We start from the raw sequence: 23765 nt of genomic DNA, 5'->3' as shown, positions 1-23765 counted from the left end.
GATGCGAGTAGCCTGTGTGGCAGTCCGCTGATTATGTGGTTATAACGTTGAGTTGTTGAACATTGAAATAATACTGAGAAATATTACAGTGTGAGCCGCTGTATACGTGTTCTATCTTCTGTTCAACGGATGACTGAAGTGACTTTGTACGGGAAAGTGTGACACCGCAGATTTTCAGATCTTTAAACGAGCCAAGTTACCGCTACGGTCGTAACATCCTCGAAAAAAGTAATGGAAGAAAGGTGTCACGCTTGTCGGTTTGTCGCGATTGCCGCTAACGGGTTTCCATTGGCGACAGCAGAATACGTCAGCGGGGGAAGCTGCCATGCGTGACAACCGTTGGTAATGTGAATGTTAGTCACTCGTTTTTACTCACCAGTTCCTTTAAAAAAAAACAAAAAAAACCCGCATGTAAATTCACTGGTGGCACAGCAAACTGCAACCAAAGAGGGAACTACGACCTTTGCCCTCGAGGTGTTGACTCCGCCATCGAAGCTGATGTTGGTGGCTGCAAGACATGAAATGTTTCTTTTTCCAAAGTCCGATAACAACTGCAACACTCAAAGGGTTGTACCTCGCAAACTCAGAACAAAGCTTTTTTTCAGACATTTTGAGTATTTGGATCTTATTATAAATTAAATCCACTCGTTAGAAATTATTTTATTGTGGGGTAGGTCTTTAAGACGCCTGTAGCTGCAGGTCCTGATGTGTCCGTTGTGACAACAAGACGACAGGTCTGTTACATCAGTAAAGTCCGGGCTTCAGATCGTCCCTCGCCAGCAGTAAGTGTATCTAGTGTCTGAGAGATGTGTTTCACCATGCCACTCGTAGATGACGGCTGGTTTGATAACGAAGAATTCCAATTTTGAGATTTCATTCTATGAAGAGATAAAAAGAAAAGGTTAAGATACTACTAAGAAACTTCTAGAGAGTGACAGAGAAAGATATAAACTACTGAACTTTATGTGTGGTCTGTGCGTGTGTGTGTTGTGGGGGGGAGGGGTTATACAGAGAGAGAGAGAGATGTGGAGAGAAAGGTGAGTGAAGGAAAGATGATGATGACTCGATAATACTGAGGTTTAGACGGCTAAACAAGTGTCACATCCAGACAGCGAGCCCCGAGATGAGACCTGAACATGTGACCTTGCTATCTACTGGGTATTGTGAACAAGTCAGGGATTTTTTTTTTTTGGAACTACTGCGCTCCTGGTCTCCCCTGACGCCCGCGAACTTATCTCGGAATGCGTCTGAAGTCTCTCGGTCCGAGTGTCATAAGCGGCTTAGCATTTATTTTCTCAGGTTTTAGTGGCGATGGAAGCTATTTTGGTGTCGAGCCCCTTGACGTGTCTTCATTTCCTATGTCAGGGGCTACCAAGTGCTTTCTTTTCATCTGCCACCATTTTATTGCAGGACCATAAACTGAAGTACGCAGGCGCTGGTAGCGACAGCAGCTCCATCTGGCGGCAGGACCGTCAACTACCGCAACCCACGGACGCAGTGCTGGTGACCGATCTCAGTTGCAGAGGCAAGCAGGGAGAGACAAGCCCATGCATCACCCGGGGCTGGATGGATTGCCTCACTTGGGAGGACATCAGCAAGAACAGAGGGATCTCATGTCGTGTAGGTCTGTCGCCAGGAAAACATGGCGGTGTCGCTGACCTTTAGCCCGTGCGCCTTGACCTTTGTCTCTCGACATTCATGTCCGTACGTTTGTAGCTGGAAAAAAAGACGGAAAAAAAGGTAAAGAAAAGTGGAAGGAAAGAAAGAATAGTAAGGATACGCACGTGCTCTCCAGAACAGAACAGTACGCAGGTGCAATTCTACATTTCCCTATACAAGGGAGACAAGTCCCCTCTCGTACAACTGAATCGAAGTTGCCAGAAGGTGCCACTCAGGGCCCCGCATCAGGCGGAGGAGCCTCCACGTATGTCTTTCATCGGCTGACATCAATGAAAGATTCTGGAGTGTGCGCGCGCGCGTGCGTGTTTGTGGCAGCTGTTTGCGCGGCATTCCTGTCGTACCGCGCGCATCGTCTGGAGGGTTGAGCCCCTGCAAAGCCAACACGCCCCGGGTGTGCCCCTTGTGACCAGGTAGGTCTCACACCGGCGGCCGTGACATACCTCCAGAGGCTCGTTCACCTGCGATACCAGGAGCAGGGACGTGTAGCTCGCGCATCCCGCACTTCAAGGTCCTGTCTCCCCTTCTCCTCCCACCTCTCCTTTCCCCCTCGGGAACGAACGGTTTCGACAGGAGGAAACGAGAGTAGAGACAAAATAGTGAAAGGGAAGAAGGGGAGAAGGGGTGGGCGGGTGTTGGATGTAGTGGGGGTGGGAACGAAAGGACAAGCAGCCTAAACAGCTCCAAACACGAAGTTCGTCGAGAGGTTTGGCGATGGACATGTTTGGCCCTAGAGAATGCCGAGAGCTGTCTCCATGTTCTGCACTCCGAAGACAAGACATCCACGAACTTGGTCTGTGTCGCTAAAAGGGTCTTCTCGGGAAACATGTTCTCCAACACGTGACTATGTCTGGCAAATTTTTACACGTCGGTCTTAAAAAATTGGCTCAACAAAGGTGTGACCAGTGGAGGAGACAGAGCCTCGAGATGGTGGAGCGTTGCATCAGAGGTGGAGTCGTGAGATAGTGGCGGTGGTGGTGGTGGTGGTAGTAGTTGTTTTTCGTTTGGCTGTGAGGACTGCAGAAGATTTCGAAAAACAGAGTTTATAAGCCTGCCTGCTGCAGGTGATCCTTGAGTTGGAAGGAAGGAGTGTAAAAAAGTCGAAAGAAAAGTAGAACAAAAGAAAGCGGCTTCTTCAGTTTATTTACTCCTCCCCCTCAATCAAAAAATCTATCGTTACGCTCGCTGTCGTTATCATTGCTAGACTTCATTGACTTCTTCTTTCTTCAGGGCTCTGCAAAAAGTCATTTGAATAATATTGCATGGCTAGCCCCCAACCCCAGAAAGTTCTAGGCTACAAATCTCTCCCACTCCCACACCGTCCACGAAGTTGCGCCATCCCCCAAAACGATCTGATTTCGCAACTACCTGGAGGTTCCAACTCTGCGGAACTCAAAGCTAACAGCAAATACAAAGTTTTAAATTTATTCCCGAAGCCTCAAGATGATCTATGCTTCCTTTTGAACGTTTCTGACTTCTCTCTTTTCCCCCCTACAACTCTCCCCAAAGAAAACAGAAGAACAGGCATCATGTTTGAAACGTTTCAGGACCCGAATTTGCACTATCGTGTGACCTTTCACGTGACCCCCAAGGCTCGGACTGAATTACGGTACTTGCCAAGGCGAGGGGTCTGGCACTGGCTGCAGTCATAACCATATTTATAACCTCAGAGACAGCGATGAGACATTCGCAGGCCACGTCCTCGGCCGAAACGCAATTAAGTCGGAGGCGCCGGGCTCATTAACTACCAGAATGCTAAATGCAGAATTATCAGCCCATAATACGCACAGCCAGCGCTGGTGCTGCCGGTCCTGACAGCCGAGAGGTTAATAGCGGGTCTTGCTGGCAGGGGGAAGGGTGAAGTTCATCGTGAAATGTCGGCCATGACAGTCTTGGGCTGACATGCGCGTACGAGGCGACGTTGACGTCATAATGGTGTGTCGACAAGAACGAGGCTGATACAATAGTGACCTAGATCGGCCATGGTTGGTTGACTATAACCCCGATAGTTCCAATATTTTGAAGAAAAGAATTAAGTAGCCTGAAGAATGAACGTGTAAAAGATGATGAAATGAATGGAGACCTGATCGTGGGATAGACGATTCATGGGAAATGGAAAAATGTCAGTAAATAGTCACACCGCCTTGAGGACTGCACCAATATTTCGGGGAGAGAGAGAGGAAGGAGAAGGAAGATCTCCTTTGAAAAGGAAGACCTCATTTATTTTGCACACAGCGTGTGGAAGATTACATACCAGACTTTTTAAATGTTGTCTGTTACGCTTTCCTGACAACGAATTTTAGCAAAGATAATGTCAAGCAAACGTGCCAGAGACTGATTGGTTCCAGACTGCAAGCACTACAATCTGGACACCCCTCAGATGTCAGCGTATGAATAATTCCAGCAGGTTTAGCTGCACAATTTTTGGATGAAGCATAGCCTGTAAACAAAAGATGCGTATCTCAAAACAAGAATTCGCGACTGCCGGAGATAAGTTTCTGATTTCTATCGCATGAAAAGTAGGCTGTGCTCCCGTCTTTTCATGGGTCTGATTTGTGGCCCCTGCAAACTGGAACTCTTCCGACACCGATCCCAGAAGATATGCCTGGCTGAGGTCCCAATCTACATCCGCACAAACACACTGGATCCCAGAATTATTGTTTCCCGACTTCCGACTGTCAACAGCCCCGAGGAAGGCAAGATGGCTGACGGAAATCAGACGTGGAAACCAGCTTGTGAGGCTTAGCTTCCAGCACAACTTTTGTTGTTAGCAGCAGTTTGTGCAAAATATGAGATTGTCCACTGAAGGCTGGTCACAACTCAATGTATTTCTGTGCAGGTGACCACCACGCCAAGAGGAAACGTTTGCCCCATACACAGACCAACATCTTGTGATCAGTCCAAGTTCTTTACAGGTAGTCCAGACTGTCCTTCTCGCCAGGCTATCAGATAATGCAGATAAATTGTAAATATCCCTGTCTATCCCTTATCTTTTCCAACATTTTTATATGAAGACCTCCAACCCTAACCTTATTGCTAACCCTAAGCCATCTGTATCTTTTTATGGCCATGAACAGTTTTCCGTTACTTGATTGGTTCTTTTGACACCATTGTCCTGCATGATACAACATTTTTTCTGGGGAAATAATATCCAGTCATTGTGTTGGTGTCTAGCGATGACCTATTGAAATGTCAAACTGAGATAAGCACACGAGATTGAATAAAGATATTAACGGCCTCTGAAATAAATGCATCCGTGAACGCTCACCTGGGCGAAGAATCATTGGTGTCACCGAGTAAGGTTTTTGGAATGAGCTTCTAAGTATGGTGTGCTGGTGATTTTATTTGATATCCTACTCACGGATGTGACAGACGAGATGTTCTGGCAGAGATTAAGATGTCAACGACTGCGGTCAGTTTTATAGTGAACTTTTGTTTATAATGAAACACCAACTGCACGTGCACGAGAACTCGAGTTTTTAAGAGTTGTCCGTTGAAACTTTTTAACCAAAGTTTGGAATTATGATTTATCACTTTTTATTCGGATGTCAACGCCACCTGACCTGGATGTCTTCATGCAATTCAATTTGAAGGGGCCAAAGTTTTTGATCTCTCAAGTTTGCTTTACAAGATGAGAGTTGTGAGTGTGGCTGTTGAAATGGACTCTGGCATGGCGTGAGCCTGGAGGAGCAGGATGGTGATGGTGGTGGTGGTAGTGGCGGCGGCAGTGGTGGCGGTGGTGGTGCAGAAAATCCTCAAACGAGAAGTGGGCAGGAGGGACCTAAAAAGAAACCCGCCGGAAGGGAGGTAATGATCAAACTCGTATTGACATTTGCCTACCTTTGAGCGCAGTTCTCTTCCCGACGCCGCGCGGGGGCGCGCTGTTCTGTGAAGTCGGAGGCAGGCGAGCAAGGGTTGCGTCTGTTGATTCACATGGGACGGTTTGGGAGCGAGATGGAGGCATTGTTTCGCGCGGCCAGAGGCCTGCATGCTCAGCAGCTGCCCCGAGCGGGAGGCGTTTGTTCAGACATTGTTCACACACGTGCACAAACAGCCCGCCCCGCTGGCTGGCGGCGAGACAGGCTTGCACGGGACGCGGGAAGTGGAAGCTGGGGATGGGAAGGGGTGGATGGGTGGGGAACCAGGGAGGAAAGGGATGGAGATGAGAGGAAGAGGATGCTGGAGAGATAGAAATAGGGAGGAGTAAAAGAAAATGGACAGTCCTTCTTTTGAAACCACAGTCAATCAGAAAGCAAACAAACAGCCAGGACTGCACGTTCATTTTCGAACGCGAAATCTCATTCACGGGGGAGACAATTACAGGCAGGAAAACAGCCGCAGGTAAAACTAAAGGTAGCCCTGAGACCTTTCGGACGCTGGGGAAATATCGGTAATACTTGCTCTAGATGATTACAGTTATCGATGTAAAGAACATCCAACTGCAGCCCTAGAGTCGGATCCCATGATGTTGACAATGGCGATCTCAATCCCTTTCAAAGCTTGACCGATTACTTGTCTCTTTGTTAATGGCGGGCGGTGTTTTCTTGTTTACTTTTATGAACGCTCTAAACAAACTAGGGGCAGAAAAAAATATTGATCCTCCGTGGACTGTGTAAAGTATCAATGGAGACTTGGTTGCTGGCTTGCCGCAGTGGGGTCGGTCGTTTGCTCGCTGAAAGTGGAGGTTGTCGTTATTACCCTATGACGTACCCTGAACTCAGCAACATACCACGTGATCCGATTCCTGTGGTACTGTTGGCTATAATCGGTCTTTTTCTTCCAAGATGAAGAATGGTATCTTCACTTTAGGCCTTGCCGAAGTCTTTCAAGTTCCGGTGCATCACTTCATCATCCATTTTGCAGCTGTTGTCCATCTTGTTTCCACTCAGTTCATCGCACTCTGACTCTGACTCTCACGTCACAAACGATTGCGAAGATGAAAGAAGCCGCTCGCGCCGTCCCTCCCGCTACAGAGGAGGAGACATCACAGGCAGCCGCGGGCCTGTCGGCAGCCATGAGGAGCAACACTTGTCAGACGGCTGAGCGATACGTCACACGTCGTGACGAGTGGGCCATGTGACTGGAAGTGACGCACACCTTGAGGGCGCGTGACGTAATGCTAACGGATTAACGTTGTCCGGGCGACGTCTGGCGATGACGGTGCTGCAGCTGAGGAGGAACAGACCCTGACTCAAAGCCGATGAAGCGTCTTACAAGGGGCGGCCTGCGTTGTCTCTGCTGCTCACGTTTCCTTCTCTTCTTCTCTCGGCACTTTTCTTCACACGAGCTCATTAAAAATGATGAAAACGATACCAGATGACAGGAGAAATAATACAAACTTTAGACGAAGATCCGAATGCCCACATCAAACAAACACGGAATGACCACAGAAAGAAAACAAGCAATAAATTACAGAAAGAAGAAAAAAACCAAACAAACGAACAAACAAACAAACAAACAAACGAACAAAATCACAGGACAAAGGCGACATTGGCACTAAAATATACACAATGTTCCTGAACTACAAACGTGGTCTGGTACAGAGATAGAGAGGAAGAGGATAAATAGTTCCGAGCACAGTAGATAATATGACTCGACATTGGGTGGGTGAAAGGGTGGGTGGATGTTGTGAAGTGGCGCAGGAAACAGGGGGTCAAGGGGAGGTAGCCATCCCCTCAGAAAAGTTACTGAGAAGGCAAGACTGTGAACGTCGTTCACTGTCAGCATGTGGTTCCCCTAAAAGGTGAGCATCTTCATACGCCACTGTTGTGGGAGGAGTGAAACCAAACATCATGTTCACGAGACAAGCCCGAGAGTCTCTACAGTATGTGTGCGTGCCTGTGAGTGTATATGTGTGTGCGTGCATGCGGATTTGTTTTGTATAGTTTGCTCGTGACATCAAAAGTGGAAGAATAAAACAAATTAGAAAACATGGGGCAATAACATGCTTGATCGAATGCCCGCCTTCTCCCAGACATTGTTAACATTTGAACTCAAGCAAACCCAATTGTTTATGTGCATAAGCATCGAAAACTACACCGGCCTTTGTAATGAGTGAACATTTTGCTTCCAGAACATTCTGTCGAAAGAGAGAATTTTAGTAATGTTTACACAAATCGAAGAGGACAAGATGGTGTGGAGAGAGGTCTCGGTAATAAATCAGGAGTTTGAGGAAATTTGGAGATAACAAGTATGGCAGAAGACACTACACGCATAATTGAAACCACCATTCAGGTATGGAGATTTCTTGCAGTCCAATAATCTCTGCGACTACCTCCTCACGAGTAGGGATGCTGCAAGTCAGATTCTTGACATTCATATGAGCCATTATCATATGAAACGTGATACGGCACGTGACATAACTGATGTTTCAGGTGAGTGAACGCTCAAAGACGTTTCTCTGCTCAATGACGCTCGTGAAACCGAATGTAGAGGGTCTCTAGCGAAGTGTCTATAATTTGGATGATGGCACTACTGGAAGACAAACAGACCGTTCATGCTGACGAAGGGCGCATTACTCGTTGACGGGCCTTTCAAGCGAACATCTTAATGCTGTTAACTGTCATGCACAAATTTACTCATCCTAGTCACATAGTCGACAGTTTCTCTTTTTACTACCATCCTTAGGAGCACCCATCATGAAAGGCGACTGGAAGTGTGGTGTGGATAGGAACATTCACAACCTCGCTTACAGTTCTTCGGGTGGATTGAGCAAACTGATAGCAAATACGGACTCCATACCTTTCATCCTGCCACATGGCATTCTATAGACCTAACGTTGTATGTTCTGTTGCTTGCTTCCGTTTAGTATTGCTTTTATTTGTTTATATTTTTTCAAGCTTTGAGCTAACCCTTGATGGTTGGATAAAGCGCTGTATAAATTATTTATTATTATTAACTTAACGGGCTCAGAAGAAACCTAGCTATATTTGTTATTATGTATACATGATACTTGCTGTTGTGGGCTTGCTGATAAAGTCTCACCCGCTAGTCTTAAAATCTTTGCTCAGTTTAGTTTAATCTTGCTCGTTTTCTGCCATTTGTTTTTTCGAACTCTGTGCATTGACCTTTGCATTGTGTCGAATAATTTATGATGTGCAATAGCAGAAGAATTAAACTTGATAAAAATAAATATCGTGACAGAATTTATAAAGTGTCGTAAGAGAAACACTCTTCTTTACAGTAGCAAAGTAACAGTAGCATTAACACTTCGCATCAGTCATCTGCGACATAAATTATGACCAAAACACGGTCAAAGGGACGCTATCCTATTCACACACGTAGACATCTGTACTTCGTCTATGAGTAGGCTCCCTTGAACGAAATGCTCAGGCCTTATGACAGCATTGGGAAGATTTCCTTTTTTTTCATTTTCTTCGATCTTAGATGTGCAGGACATCCTCCTCCTCCTCCTCCTCCTACTTCTCCTCCTCCTCCTTGAAATCGAAGAGTATAGTTACACTATTTTAGCTATAGCTAGATCCCAAAATCTTTTGGTCGTTTGGGAGTGAGGTATTGGACGTCGCACGCTTCTCGTGGCCAACCTTTTGTGAGGAGGTAACTCATTTTCTCTCCCTTTTTTCTTAATGTTTTTGTAACTCTTTCCTAATCAGATTCATGTACCCCATGAAGAACTTACTTACAAAGGTCAAAGACTGGACTGGTTGTCTTGTACAGATGACTATCGCCCACAATATGCGTGGTCGACCCACAGACTTTGATGATCTCTGCGCAGCCATCGTAACACCATTCTTCTTCTTCTTCGTCGATCACTCAAATGGACACGCCTGCCTCCTGCACAAATGATGCTGTGCGCCGCAGGTCCTCCAGGCTGCCGTGTAGCTTCCTCAATACTGGCGTCTCATCAGTCCAAATGCGGTGCCTGAGTTCTTCGTGCATAGGACATTCTTGCAGTAGATGTGCTGTTGTCTGACTGCCTGTCTGGCACGGGCACTGGTCTGTCTGGCCGATTCGGAGCTTGGTGTAAAGGTGGTGATTGAGACGGTTGTGGCCTGTCCTCAGCCTGAAAATAATGACCTGCTCAGCTCTTGTAAGCAGGTAGTATGGGTCGTTTCGGTTGAAACGTGGGTGCTGCTGCAGCCACTTGTTGTGCTGTTTGGCCTTGATGATGGACACCATTGACAGCTGGTCTGACCTCGGACTTCTATGATCTATGTAGTCTCCGTTGCCATCGTAACACCACTGACATCTTGTTTGACCTCGTTGTTGTTTCACTTTCGATTCTCAAACGGTTGAACAAGTTTCATCCGAATGAGAATCGAAAGGAGCGATGCCTTAAGTCAAATTAACATTTTGTATCAAAAACTTGGGAAAGCAAGCAAAGTGATCATATATTACAGTAATTTATATGTTGGTTACTTTTTAGTAATTTCAAGAAATCATTTCTACTTTATCCACCAACATCAACTTTCTTTCAGTTGCACAAGGTGGCTGGGAACCGAAAGTAGCTTCGGATCGACATTCCACGAACTTGTACACGTCCGGGATTATTCGGAGATCTGCTAAAGAAAAGCAGAGTGTTTAGTGTTAATGTTTAAATGTGTCAACAGAAAGCCTACGTCGTTTGTTATTTCCTTCTTATATTTATTTGTGAAGTAAGATAAAGCAAACGACGCATACTATACACGTTAAAAATTGTTTCTTCGTGAAAGGAAAACACTTCCTGGTCTCCATTGACAATCACTATTCCTGTAATCCAGAGAAAGGCAGGCATGTTGGGGAGACAATTTTTAATTTTAATTTCTTAAACCCAAGCAGGCATGACCTTATATATATATATGACACTGATCCAGTTAGAGCAGTTAGATCCAGTTAGAGCTCGTAATAATGACAGTTCAGAGGAAATATTTCCATTTATGTTATTATACGATTATTATCATCATATTATCTGATAAGAAATAGTACAGTTGACTTATTATGAATATTCACATTTCGCTTTGCCATAGCTTGGACGGTATCATAATCAACCAATAACTTTCTTTCTCTCATTACACAGAATTACGTATTTCTTAAAGGCCGAAGTCGAAATGGGCGTGTTTTCAAATGGTTTCGCCCGTGCGAGGGAAGGTAGGAGTACACGGGGTCAGTACCAGCGGTCAGTCTTCCCTAATTGCTACCCTGGCCCCGAGGCAAAGTGGAGATCGCAAGCGATAAACCGTCTTTTTCAGCCGAGTACTTGGTGTTGGCGGTGAGAAAGCTAAGGTAATGAACAGACTTCAGACAGTTGCTAAAGATCATGAAAAGATGAGGAAAGATATAATCTCAAATGAAGCCATCACATACAGTGTAGATGAGAGAACAGTGTGTGTCTCTGGACTACAAGCACAAGATTCTGAGCTCTGCTGGCTGTACTTTGATAACGAAAGACAAAGCAACGGGGGAGAGATAGAGGAAAATGGGGTCAGCTGGGATCCAGAGGCAGAACACTTCTTAATCACCTTTGTTGAAAGACATGGTACGTATATTCATTGCAAAGAGAGATATTTATGACACCTACACAAATGTATGTCAAAGTATCAGTATAATATATCATAAAGTATTATAATTTTAAAACACACAGACATGTACTATACATGTGCACACACACATATATTATTTTTAGGCTTGTGTATGATCCTACCCAGTGATATTGTTCTTCTTGTTCCTGTTAACCCCCAGTGGAGCATATATAGGGCTGACCCAGTGATATGATTAATATCAATGTATGAAAATGCACTTGGTACTTGGCACTGTTGTTTGCAGAAGTGTATCATAATTGCATTTTTATATGTGGATATTTGCACACACACACATGCATGTTTATGTACGGATATTTTCACACACATGCACTAGTATGGTTAGCATTTTTTTTTTGTACCAGGATGAAGGATCATGCTCTATGCTGAGTGGAGTGACGAGCGCCTTTTGTCCCGAATAAATGAAATTCAGTTTGCATGATTTTTTTCTGTGTGCTCTAAAGTCAAGGATTTGATAATCTGGGGTCTTCTTTCAAACCTTCATTTGTGTCTATTTTGAACTTGAGTGGAAAAACCAGAAAAGTGTATTTGTTCATCAGATACTCCATCTGCTGTTAGTGGGATTTTTATTTTTTAGCTGCAGAGAGGGTGCTATCAAAAATACGACATACAGTAGGGGGAAAAAGAGTAGAGGTCAAGCCATGGCTGCCAGCCCCTTGTTACACTGATGCAGTCTTGATCACTGGCATCCCAGCAGGAACATCAGTTAATGATCTTACAGACTTCCTGGAGAATGTTGTAGATGTGGCAGTGGACAGCATACAGTTGAATGAAACTGAGAACAAAGCATTTGTCATTCTGAGTGATTCCCAAGTTGGTGAGTTTAACACTTGTATGCATGTGTAATGTGTGGAGATGATGTTTACACTAAGTATATATTTGACTTAGTTTTGACGTAGTATGATAGAGATGTATTTTCTTCTTGTTTTGGCAAGGACAGAGATTGTGTTTGACTTGGTATTTCTGAATGTATAAAGATGTATTTTCTCTTTGATTGGTAAGAAAGGAAACAGTGATCAAAAACTAAAACTGTGGCCTGTTCTCACAAAACTTGGCAGATTTGACAACTTCTTTAGCAGTCATATGTTTGATTATTAGTAATCAGTTCTTAAAAAAATAAAGATTTTTTTCCCCCCTTTTATTTCAGATTTGAAACATCTGCAGTATGCTTGCAAAATGAATCCTTTGGATGAGGACAGCGTGCTGTCAGTGAAAAGTGTTCCACTGTCTCACACAGTCGTGGTGAAAAACCTGAACCCTATGACACAGGAAAGCACAATTTTCTACTTCTTTAGCAACAAAAGCAGGAACAGTGGTGGTCCTGTGTCTGAAGTCATACGACTGGATGACACTTGTGCACTTGTCCACTTTGAAAATGAACAAGGTGGGTTAATGTTCTCTGTAAATCCCTTGATGTATTATACTTGTAACTGTAATGATGTATTGCTTATTTATAGTCAGCAGGTATTGGATAATGATATTTAGAATTAGGAAAGCTCTATAGCATTGTGGCTAATGAACTCAATTTTAGGTAGAAGATTGCAGGCCTGTGGGTGTCAAACATCCCTATTCCATTCAGCAGATTTAATACCCATTACAAGGGGAGTTAAAGGTGGAAGAATGCAATCGCAATTAAAAAGGTCAACAATCTCTGTAGCTGAGACAGTTAGGGCCCTGCTTGAGACTAGAGTAGTCAGTCTTCACATGTACCTCAAATTAAAATAAACAGATGTACATACCTCATCAGAGTCACGAAGCTCTCGTTCAGCCATGATAGCAAGCACAACTATATTTACAACAGCAGCTCTTTAAATGAAAAGTTATTATGTTAGAAAATGAAGAAAAATAATATACTTGCATGAAGGTGGGATGAGAATAGGCTGAGGCAAAATTTTGATCCTTCAAAGGAAACCAACAAAAGAACACAGCAAGTTTTTGCTTTGTTCTTTGTTGTATATCTTTGTGACTATTTTGTGGATCTTGTTCAGTGCAGTGAGCTTGCCTTTTGGCTGAGATATTGCACTATACAAATTATTATTATTATTATAAGATTGGTAAAGTTGCAAAACTCTGACAAGTGTGAATAATATCCTTATAAACTTCAACTGTTTTAGATGCTCGGGCAGTAGTGGAGAAAGGATCTCACATTTTAGATGAATACAGTTTGGAAGTCTCTGTACTCCAAAAGGGATTCTCATCTGCCAGCAGAGGTACTTTTTAACTTAAATGCACAGAAATTGCCCAATTTGTTGTTGTCAGAGATTGACAAGATGACATGGTAACACAAACTTTATGATGAATCACCTTTGGTTTTATACATTCATTTCTGTACTAAGGCAGAAAGGCAGCCATCTAATATATGAAAGAAAAAAAAACTACTGATGTGCCTCAGCATAAAAGACTCATCTGTAATTTTTTTTGTTTTTATTTTCATTTTGAATGAAATGACTTGTGCTCATTTTTTTCACTAGAATCAGTCTTTGTGAAAACAAAAGTAATTCAAGTGGAGGGTCATATTCCATCTTCTGCTTACAAGGATACCATTAATGATGGACCCTTAATAGACAGGAAACAGAAGTTCTTAGAGAAGGTGGCTGATATCATGCTGGACACGCCAGCAATAAACGAGGCTGCATCCAAAGCACTCAGCATCTTTGGTGATAGATTGCTCAGTGAGTATCACAATTCAGAGTGTGCATCAAGGGGACGTATTCATCTTTATTGGTCAGTGCACATGTAAATGTTTGCTGTGCACATATTAATGCTGGCATGTATGATTTCAGCAAACTGACATGAAAAGGCATTTTCTGGTCATGACTAAACAGTCAGCTGGTGATCACTGTATGTTTTCTGATAGGAGTAGCAGTGGTGTGGCGGTGGCAATGAAGGCAGTAACAATTGGTAATGATAATAGGAATTATGATAATAGTAATTATGACAGTAACAGCAGCACAGCTATATCAATGACAATGAAAGCTAATGATTCCACTAAGTGTGCTTTTGTTGTTCATGGTATGTTGCAGATGCCCAGCCAGTGGGAGGGAAAAAACATGCCACAGATAACTTTTTGCTGGAGGTCACAGTCCAACTGGCTTTTGTTTCACCAGATAAAAGGCCACTTTCTTTGGAAGGAAGAGAAGGGAAAGAAGGATCTAAGGGCTATTCGATGTCTGCATCTGCAGCTTCTTCGACACCTGTTACTCTTCAATACAAACAAGGTCATTGGGACAGTCCAGAAGGAGCAGTTTGCTTGGAGTCAGATGAAGCGCATCAGAGCTACAGCAATTCGGATCTCGCTCAGCAAATATCTCAAGTAACATCAAACTTTGTTCAGAAGCAAAGAATAGATGAACATACATTTAAAAAAGTTCACAGTGAACGGACGTCCAATCCAAAATCTTCTGGTGTGCCACTTAGGAACCCTTCAACTTTCCAATCACCTAGTTACCACCAAACTCAGTCTTTTATCAAATCACCCATAGCATGCAAAGGAAGAATGCGTTCAACTGATCCAAGACAGCTAAATGGGGAATTATGTGCTCAGAAAGAGATGATCCAACAGATCACAATTCACTTAGGTGTGGATGTCGTTGACAAAATCACTAAAGACAAGCAAAAACTTCGACGTCTAGTTATAGATTTGAGAGATGTTTGTGGCAGATTTAAGTGGCAACTGCCTAACTCTATAGTAATTACTGCCACTAAGACTGATGTCCCTGAAGATTGGAAAGAACGGGTGAAAATGTTAATAATGAGGAAAAAACAAGAAGCTTATTTGTAAGGGTTAACAAAGATTTTCTAGAAATTAATGAGAGGAGGGACTCTCAGGAAACTTCTCTGACAAAGATTTTCAGAAAAAAGTTTTTTTGAGAACAAATTCAAGTCTCTAAAACAAAGACTAACTTAAAAAGCTTTGAGTCAGAACCACAAAAGTAAAAGATATCATACGCTTTCTCCTCAGCACTGACTTTATCATATTTTATTTACTGACCATACTGCTTCAACATTTGCATTTAAAAAATGAAACCATGACTAACTAAATGATGGTAAACATCATTTTAGTGAAAAGTATTTATTTCTTATGGAAAAATGTATTTTTGCAAACTAAGAAAGTGTTTGTTCATTTTAAACATGAAAAAACTAAATATTGCTTGCTATTGTGGAACAGGTGCCAGGTCTATGCTTTTCATGAGTGTATTAACAAGGTTGAACTCATTTGCCACCACCAAAAAAAAAAAAAAAAAAGAGTAGATTGGACAGCTGTCTAGTACAAATCTACCACATAACAGTAACAGTAAAAATGTAGGAAAATGTTGCTTGGTTGGTTTATCCTTAGTCATTTTATGTTGAAATTATTCTATTATTATAAAAAAAATCTACATAATTGATGGTGGCCTTAATGAACACGGATCAGCCGGGGAAAGATGCTGTCATACTGTAGTGAATGTGTGTGACACCATCATGTTAGATGTGCGCCGAGTGCAAGAAAGCCCAAGACTTGCACATAGTTTGCTGGACACTGCATTAGTCTTTATATCTTTGAAATGTCAGCCATGAGTGATTAATTCCCTAGACTACAGCACATCTCACAAAAACGATTTTCTGTTTGCAGTTTCCATCTAAAACATTATTCTAAAAATACCTTTTTAAAGTGTACATCCAGTTTTTTCAAGTCATCAAAAATCTACTGGGATTTTACTCATATGATCATGTCAGATCTTTTATAAACATCCACATTGTGCAATGATCAACAAAAAGCAACCGAACAGTGAGACCTACATGCAAAGGGCTTCATACATAGATTCCATAATGCACATAGCAAAAAAAAAAGCATTTAAATGTCACTACTATGCCATTCTGTTTTTGAAAAACAAAAGGTTTTGTTTTGTCATGTAACAGGATGCCCTTTATGCCTTACATCTAGGTTCAATCCACAAATTCGGTGATGGAAACTTACAAGTTCACATAAAATATATCACAGATTTCACCTGTTCATATTCTTAAACCCACTTATTTGAAATCTTTGCTTCCACCTGAAGGCCCAAGACACTCCAGGTACCGCTTCACTCTTAACTCTTGTCCATCAAGTACATGGCTTTTAGTCAAAACTGCATCAACCACTGCACAGAAAAAGAAACTGCATCTCATTTTTTAAAAAACATATTATATTGCTTTTCATCAATGTTGGAAGAGCCCATGCTATACTTTTGCAATCATCTGCTTTGATTGTTTCATAGGTAAGTGTATATTGTTGATAAATCTTGCACATCCCTCAGAATACCTTATGAGATGGTGGGTGGAAAAGGGTGAAATTCACAAAGCTGGAGTTTGTTTTGCCAATAGTTACAGCTATACAAATGTCTAACAAAGATAAAGGGGCTGTACCTATTAAAGGTTTAGTGGGATGCAATTTTCTTTTTGTCTGATGAATAGATAAATCTCAGTGCAAAGTATTGTTTTCCAAAATCTGAGCAAATATTCAACTTCTGTTTGTGAAATATATGCCCTTCAAAGATCACCGTACATAGAAAGAGGTCAACCTCATGGCATCTTGTTTTTCTACAGGCCTCATATGCAGGAAGCTCTGATCAGACTATAGTCACGATATCTCATGAAAATTCTTATGCAAGGGACTCCTTTGCAGCGCCACATCATATGATAGCCTGCATCCGAATTTTCACGCACTATCATGACGGTAGTCTAGTCAGGGCTTCCTGCGTATGAGGCCTGTTGTCTGTGTTGTCAACCTCCTTATGTGTGTGATGATGTCAGTAGGTGTTTATCTTGAGCATAGAGAAAGGGAGACTCACCCATGTTTGGGGAAATAGTATCTTGCACTGAAATTTACAAAGTCCATCGGAAATATATTGCAACCCACTAAACCTTTAAACATTTATCGACTATGATGGCTTCCTGGCCAGAAAATAATTTGGGATCAATGCAATTCTTACCCTCATGGTCTTCAAAGAAAACTAGGCATCTGCTGTTACCACTGTCAAAGTTCACTTTCTCTACAGGGCCTCCAAAGCTTCTTTTCTTGCTTTCAAAATAGTACATGATTGTATCCTCTGTTGTGTTCTTATTCAAGTTCTGAACAAGAATGCAGTTTGTAATGGGCACTCTGGATACTGAAATTTTCCTTCCTTCAAGACACTTTTTCTGACATAATTCCTGCACCTTTTCAAAATCTGAAAGTGAAAAGAAGGAAGCAAACAGTTGTTGCACAGTCTTTCCTTGATTAGTAATGATAACAATCAGTCAATTATCTATTGATGGTACCTGTCACTAGGGGAAAACATGGCAGCTGACAAGGCCGACCACACACCTGTTTTGGGTGAAAGTAAGCAGAGTGACCAGTCCACTCTTTGACATTTATAAGCCAGTTCTTTATCTAGTCACCACAGTGTCAACCACCCTCCAAGGTACCTTAAAGTACAGTCTTCGACAAGGCATTGTGCCAGGTCACATGGCCAGACCAGACTAGCTTATGCCGCTTGACTATTGCATGTAGAGGTTCCTGCTGTCCTACAAGTGTGGCAGCCATGCTTCATACAGTCCTTGGTTTTGTTTTCCATACAATGTTTGGAGCAACTTAGGAACTTGTTAATAAATGCCTGGCTTCTCCTCTCTGCATCAGGAGGCAAAATCCACATTTCACAACCATAAAGCAGGAACTTGTACAGGTTGTACTTTGTAGTAAACTTGATGTTATGGCTGTGCCAGACTGCCCAGCCTAGCCATTGCTGCTGTTGCTGTTGCAATTCTGATGTACGTATCAGTCAGGGAGCTGCCTTCCTGAGAGAGAGTGACTCCCAAGTACTTAAAGCTGTTTCCCTCTTCAAGTTGTGCACTGTTCAAGATCTGCTTTGCCATTGCTAATTACCATGCCTTTGGTCTCATCAGTACTGATCTCCATAAGCATTCAAACTATCTGTTTATTAGTTGATTGGTAAGTGCTGGGTAAGCAACCTCTATGTACTCAGCAAAACATAGATTGCAAATCTGCCTTCCATTGATGGAAATGGAAGAGTGGTGTTCTCCAAGATGTTGAACAGCAAAACGATGGTCATAACATAATAAGAATTTAAACATGTATTTCTCACAATGATTGGGCTTCAAGGCTCATGTTAAGAATGTGCGATATTAAGTTCATGTACTGCCAATATCACATTTCCAGCCTGTCTTTAGAAGGACTTTTTCCAATGTGTGTATATATATATAAAGCTCTTTTCTATTCATGTAACATATTAATTAATGTTATATTACTATATTTATATTATTTAATTATTATATTTATAAATTAATATGATGTGCTTGCATGCCTACATATAAAGCATCTTCCCAGCAAACACGCAATACTTTGCCGAATCTTGCGTGTTTGCTGGGTTGAGTCTGGCTGATGCTGGAAAAAGGTGCTATACAAATGTGCCATTTATTTATATACAAGCTACATTTTGTACCAAGCCTTAAGCAACCAGTTGTTACTGAAGTATTTTACATTTTGTCTTGATCAGGGACACAGCATTATGAAAGGCGGTTTTTAGGATGTTTTTATGCAGAAAAGCTTTTCATGTAATGCAAAGAAATTTATAAAATAATGCATAATTTAATCTTACTCTTAAATATTCATATACTACCCCTGCCATAAGAGTTTTATGAATTTTATGAAAAATTTTGCAAATAAATATACAACTTGATCACTTAAGGTATTTATGTAATTCCAGTAGTTATATAATCTAAAAGCATTTCTTTTAAGAGGTACAATTTTTTTCATGATTGTTAAAGTTCAGTTCATGTTACTGTTTTCTTGAATGTGGGTAAATTTTTGCCCTTCTATTTTCAAGATACATGCTTACAAACATCACCACATGCTAGCCATTTAAATACTATTGAAGATTAAAAAGGATAACAAATGAAAGATAACAAAATTATCTGTTATTTTCTAAAAAGGGTGAATTAAACCCCAGACCTGGTTCCTCATTAAAAACTGCCAAAACGTCCTCCAAACTGTCAGCATATATTAGCTCAGCAGGCTCCAGTCCAGTGAGGAATTCCAGGAACAATGACAGACAGTCGTGTGTTGTGCTTTTGGACACATTACTGAAAAGCAGCTTGTTTGGATATGTTGGCTTTGGTGCAGGGGGAACAAAGAGGCTTACTTTGATAGGCTCACCACAAATAATGTGCTGTCGGTCTGTCACACGAGCTGCCGCTATCAACAAAAGTATAATGATTATTGCTTAAGATTGAACGGGTGGTCTTTTGCCAAAGGTATACTACTGTTGTTTTTTTTTTTTTCAAATGAAGATGGTAATGAATCATGGAAATGTCTTTTTAGAAAACTCATTTTCACAATGCTTATAAAAAGAGTGTGTTGAGACTACTAGCTTTATAAACAGGTGTTAGAGATAAATTATTATCAACTTGACAAAATACTGAAGAGGCTGAAACTCAACCAGAAATCTTTGACTCTCAACCATATTGTAACCCTAAAAAAGATTATTTCTCAAGATGCTGTGATAGCAGTCAATAAAAAAGCACATTTTGCCTCAAAGATGTTTAAAAACCTGAACATACTGAATATTTCTTGAAGATAGAAATCACACCAACCTTCTGGCTGCACAAATGTAACATAAACGATGCCCTTCTCTTGATCAATGCTTATTTTTTCTACTTCACCCCCTCCACTGCGTTTCGACTCAAAGTAGTACAAGTAGTTATCTTCACTCTGTATTTTTTTTCCTACTTGAAGCTGTACTGTTTTCAGAGGCTCCTGATTATCTGCCTCCTGTGTTTGATTTATGCTTTTTTCATCTTTTGTGGGGACATGAAGGCTAACTTCAAGGTCACAACCTCCAACTTTATGAGTTTTGTTGCAGACATTTACAGCAGCTGTAAGAGAAAATAATACATTTTAACACAAATAAAACTAGACGTATGATGGAAGGAAAAGTCTACAAAAGCAGACGTTCTTTAATGTGATGGGAATACATTCTTCATAGTAATCAAAGTATTTCCTTATTTGTCTATAATTGTAGAAAATTTCTAACCTGTATGAGAGGCAACACACTCTTTAAAAAAGAAATCAACAGCCAAAAAATGAGATAGAAACAAAACAGTATCACAAATATTGATCTTGCTCTGCATCCAGGGCAGACAGTCTTCTCAAAGGTGTGTGCACCATTTTTTTTTTAATTTAACAGACTGAGATAAGATCATGAAAATCAGGCCATTCTCTGCCTGTTGTTCTTGTCTTTAAAAAAAATTAAATAAAAGTAACCTACTCACTCTCCGGTTCCTCAAATGTTATATAGATTACTTGCTTCTCTTTATCCACAACCAAATCTTTAATGGCTCCTCCACCCCGGCGGGGATTCTCAAAGTACAGTCTGTACAATTCTTCCTTTTCTGGGTCACATCCTGTGATCTTTATTGTACAGGGAGGAGAGGTCACAGGGTCATCTATGGGAGCAAGAGTCACCTGCAGCTGTCTACCTCCAACAGTGTGTGTTAATTTGGTAACCTTTTCAGCTTCTGCAACAGACATCATGATGATGAGAAAAGATCTTGTGTACTAAGACAAACATAAAAACATGAATCATAAAATTCATATGGTTATTGATGTTAAAATTCAATCAGCAAAGATTTGATAACTATTGATAAAATCAGAAATTATTTAGTGATTTGCAGTAACTTTTAAATGTTGTTTGATATCGGCATGATAACATCAATGTTTTATAATAATATTTTAGAACATGAACTATTAGCTTACTAACACAAAAGTGGTTTAAGCACGAACTTGTATTGCTGGACTGCTAGCAGATGATTTTTCTAGTTAACTACTAAAACAAGGCAGGTGTGTACAAAGCTTCCGGTTTAGTCACATTCACTGTTTAGGCTTAACAGCGGAGAAATTCACACAAGGCTAAGTGTTGGTCTCAGCAGACAGACAGCAATCCACCTATACATGTCCGTGATTTAAATGCTATATCTGTCATTAGGCATGTTATAGACAAGTCAAGAGCTTAGGAAGCACCTTCAGGTGTCAGGAATGTGACATAAATAATATTCTCATTTTCATTGACGTAAAAGTCAGTGGAAGTTCCTCCAGTTTTCTTTGGATTTTCAAAGTAAAGCTGATAGAGTTCTAGGTTGGAGGGGTCAAATCCCTGAACCATAACAGTGCAGCATCTCTGATGGTCCTTCACAATGTCTGGTGAAATGGTATGTAGCATTGTTCTTGCAACTTCTCAGGCAACTTGAAAGGGGAAGGGAATTAGTGTTTTAAGCCGATCCAGCAACGAAGGCTATATCATGGCAAGGCAGCCAGCCCTGTAAACAGAAGGCAACTTAAATTGAAGGACAGCCTGCAAAACCTAGTGAGCCAGTTTTTTTTATTAGTAGAAATTAGAAAGGATACTTCAAGTGAAAAAGTAATTTAATAGTACTTCATTACAAAAGGACCATAAGAATCAGAGCATGTATAAGTGGTTTTTCTTATCTAAGACATTGGGGAAAATGGAGCTCAACTCCCTGTTTCTGCTGCCATTACCTTCCCTGATCAACCAGATACCCTTTTCTGCTAAGACGCTGATGGGTGGAATGAAGTGAGCGGAGGGTTGGGTGGTTCTAGTCACAGGCCTGAAACCAGTGACCTGTTCCAAAACTGTGTGCAATTCCCACCAGGTTATGGAGTCCAACACCCCCCACCCCATTACATCTCCAAAATCTATGAAACAAACTGTCTACAAGATGCTATACATCGCCAAAATCTAAGGGACAAATTCAGTCCATAAGATATAGACCATGGAGATCAACCTATAATTCTTACCTTGTACTTGAAAAAAGATGAGGTCCAAATCCCACGTTCACAATGTACCAGTGTAGGCTAGCAACCACTGCTGCACATAATTAATGTTATATGCTGTGCACCCTGAGTAGTGTCAAATTCATGTCAGTCACAATGAGTTTTACACTGCACACAAAAATCAAAATAAATAATTAAAAAGGAATATTACGAATGAGTGCATGGTTAGGCCTCAAACAAGAGTCTTTGATCAAGTTTGTTCCTTGTAGTGTCCTCTGCATGTTTCTCTACATCTTCAGTAATTCTATAGGTATATGCACACACACAGACATATTTACATGTATTTCCCAAAACTAGGTCCACACTTGTGAAGTATACATGTAAATTGGGAACAATCCCTCGTCCACCCTGATCCAGCGTATAGCACTTTCAAAAGCTTGCATCCTGTCATGAAACCTAAAACTCAATCTATAGTCTTCCAAATAACATTAACTCTACCTATCCTTTTAAATAACACTGACTCTAACCTCTAATCCTATCACTACCCCTAATAGTGGTGAGGCTTACACATTATAAAATTCTTTGAAGTCTAGATTTATTAATGTTTTCTTCTTGATGCCATTTCTTTTTGTTTAAAAAAAAAAAAAAAGAAAAATAATTACTATGACTGAGCCCCCCTCCACAGCCATGTGCCTGGGTACACCTCCCTCTATAGGCATGGCTAAGGATGCAACAATCATCTAACAACACACACACATATATGCCATCATTAACCTACTACCTTAACCCTAGCCCACAACCACCCACCTCAAACCCTGTAGCTGTAAAACCCTATAGGCTTCACCCATTACGGGAACTTAATTGTTTTAATAGGGAAACTGTATATTTTCATGACTCTACATTTTCCACTTATTTGAATATATGAGTCATGTGTTAAAATCCTTACGCAAATATGCCAAATGCAACCTTAGTTCTAAACTACGTTTACCGCTGTACTTTATTTGATGACAGACAAAACAACTTTAGGCTAAAATAAAACCCCCAAAGATAATTACTATTAATACTGATGTTGTTGCTATTGTTGTACATCTTGTACACCACTACTGATGTAAATTTAATCATAAATATGTACATAAAGTACTTAAAGCTGTCAGAAGCAAGCCTTCTAAAGTACAAATGCCACAACATATTTTATATATATAATTTTTTTTATGTGATTTGTACTAGAAAAGCAAATTCTGACTACTATCTGATTAGGTATTGAGCCTCTCACCCCTGGCTGTTAGGTACATGTCTTATCCTTTTATTTTCCCACCTCAGTCTCATATACTTTGATAGATGTATGCCCTTTGGATCACAGCCATATATATGACCAAATTATAAAAGCAAGCAGAATTTATTAGAGAAATAATCTAAATATATATCATCTACAAGTTTTACTAGCCGAAATAGCATTCAATAGAAAACTTCTACAGTTACAATAGGAAAGGCTTTGATTTACATCTTTACAAAAGAATTCGAAGACTGTTGCACTCACCGACGTGTTTAGTGTACTTTCGTTTTCATTGTTGTTTACCGACAACTAGAAGACATATAAAACTTTCGATTTTAAATACAACTGCTAATCTGCAAATTTTCAGTTTTTCATATGTATAGTAAATATTCTAGTAAGTGTTGATGTTTTGACTGTCGAATACACTTGAAAGGAGAAGAGGAAAGTTTCTTTTTTTCAAGAGAATGACAAC

At 41.0% G+C, this 23765-nt stretch overlaps 2 protein-coding genes across 3 annotated transcripts; one reads left to right on the top strand and one right to left on the bottom strand.

The window, feature by feature from the left end:
- Positions 1–10740: 10740 nt before the first annotated feature.
- Positions 10741–15528, top strand: LOC112564216. The gene is made up of 6 exons (XM_025238881.1): positions 10741–11152; positions 11791–12030; positions 12361–12597; positions 13328–13423; positions 13685–13885; positions 14237–15528. The coding sequence occupies exons 1-6, from the start codon at positions 10903–10905 to the stop codon at positions 14992–14994; spliced, it is 1782 nt and encodes a 593-aa protein (XP_025094666.1). The 5' UTR covers positions 10741–10902; the 3' UTR covers positions 14995–15528.
- On the bottom strand, positions 15178–23697 carry LOC112564220. 2 transcript variants are annotated; one of them, XM_025238890.1, is made up of 8 exons: positions 23558–23697; positions 22045–22188; positions 21250–21545; positions 20502–20747; positions 19824–20105; positions 19183–19425; positions 17165–17401; positions 15178–16333 (listed from the first exon to the last, which is right to left on the bottom strand). In XM_025238890.1, exons 3-8 carry the CDS (start codon positions 21446–21448, stop codon positions 16224–16226), a joined length of 1317 nt encoding a protein of 438 aa, XP_025094675.1. In that variant the 5' UTR covers positions 21449–21545; positions 22045–22188; positions 23558–23697; the 3' UTR covers positions 15178–16223. The 2 variants fall into 2 exon arrangements, with proteins under 2 accessions (XP_025094675.1, XP_025094676.1); XM_025238891.1 differs by having other exon boundaries at positions 23530–23594.
- Positions 23698–23765: the final 68 nt, after the last annotated feature.

The sequence above is a fragment of the Pomacea canaliculata genome, linkage group LG5 (genome assembly GCF_003073045.1).
Source record: "Pomacea canaliculata isolate SZHN2017 linkage group LG5, ASM307304v1, whole genome shotgun sequence".
Classification (NCBI taxonomy): domain Eukaryota; kingdom Metazoa; phylum Mollusca; class Gastropoda; order Architaenioglossa; family Ampullariidae; genus Pomacea; species Pomacea canaliculata.
Note: the sequence above shows the minus strand (reverse complement) of the source record. Positions and strands in the feature narration are given on the sequence as shown.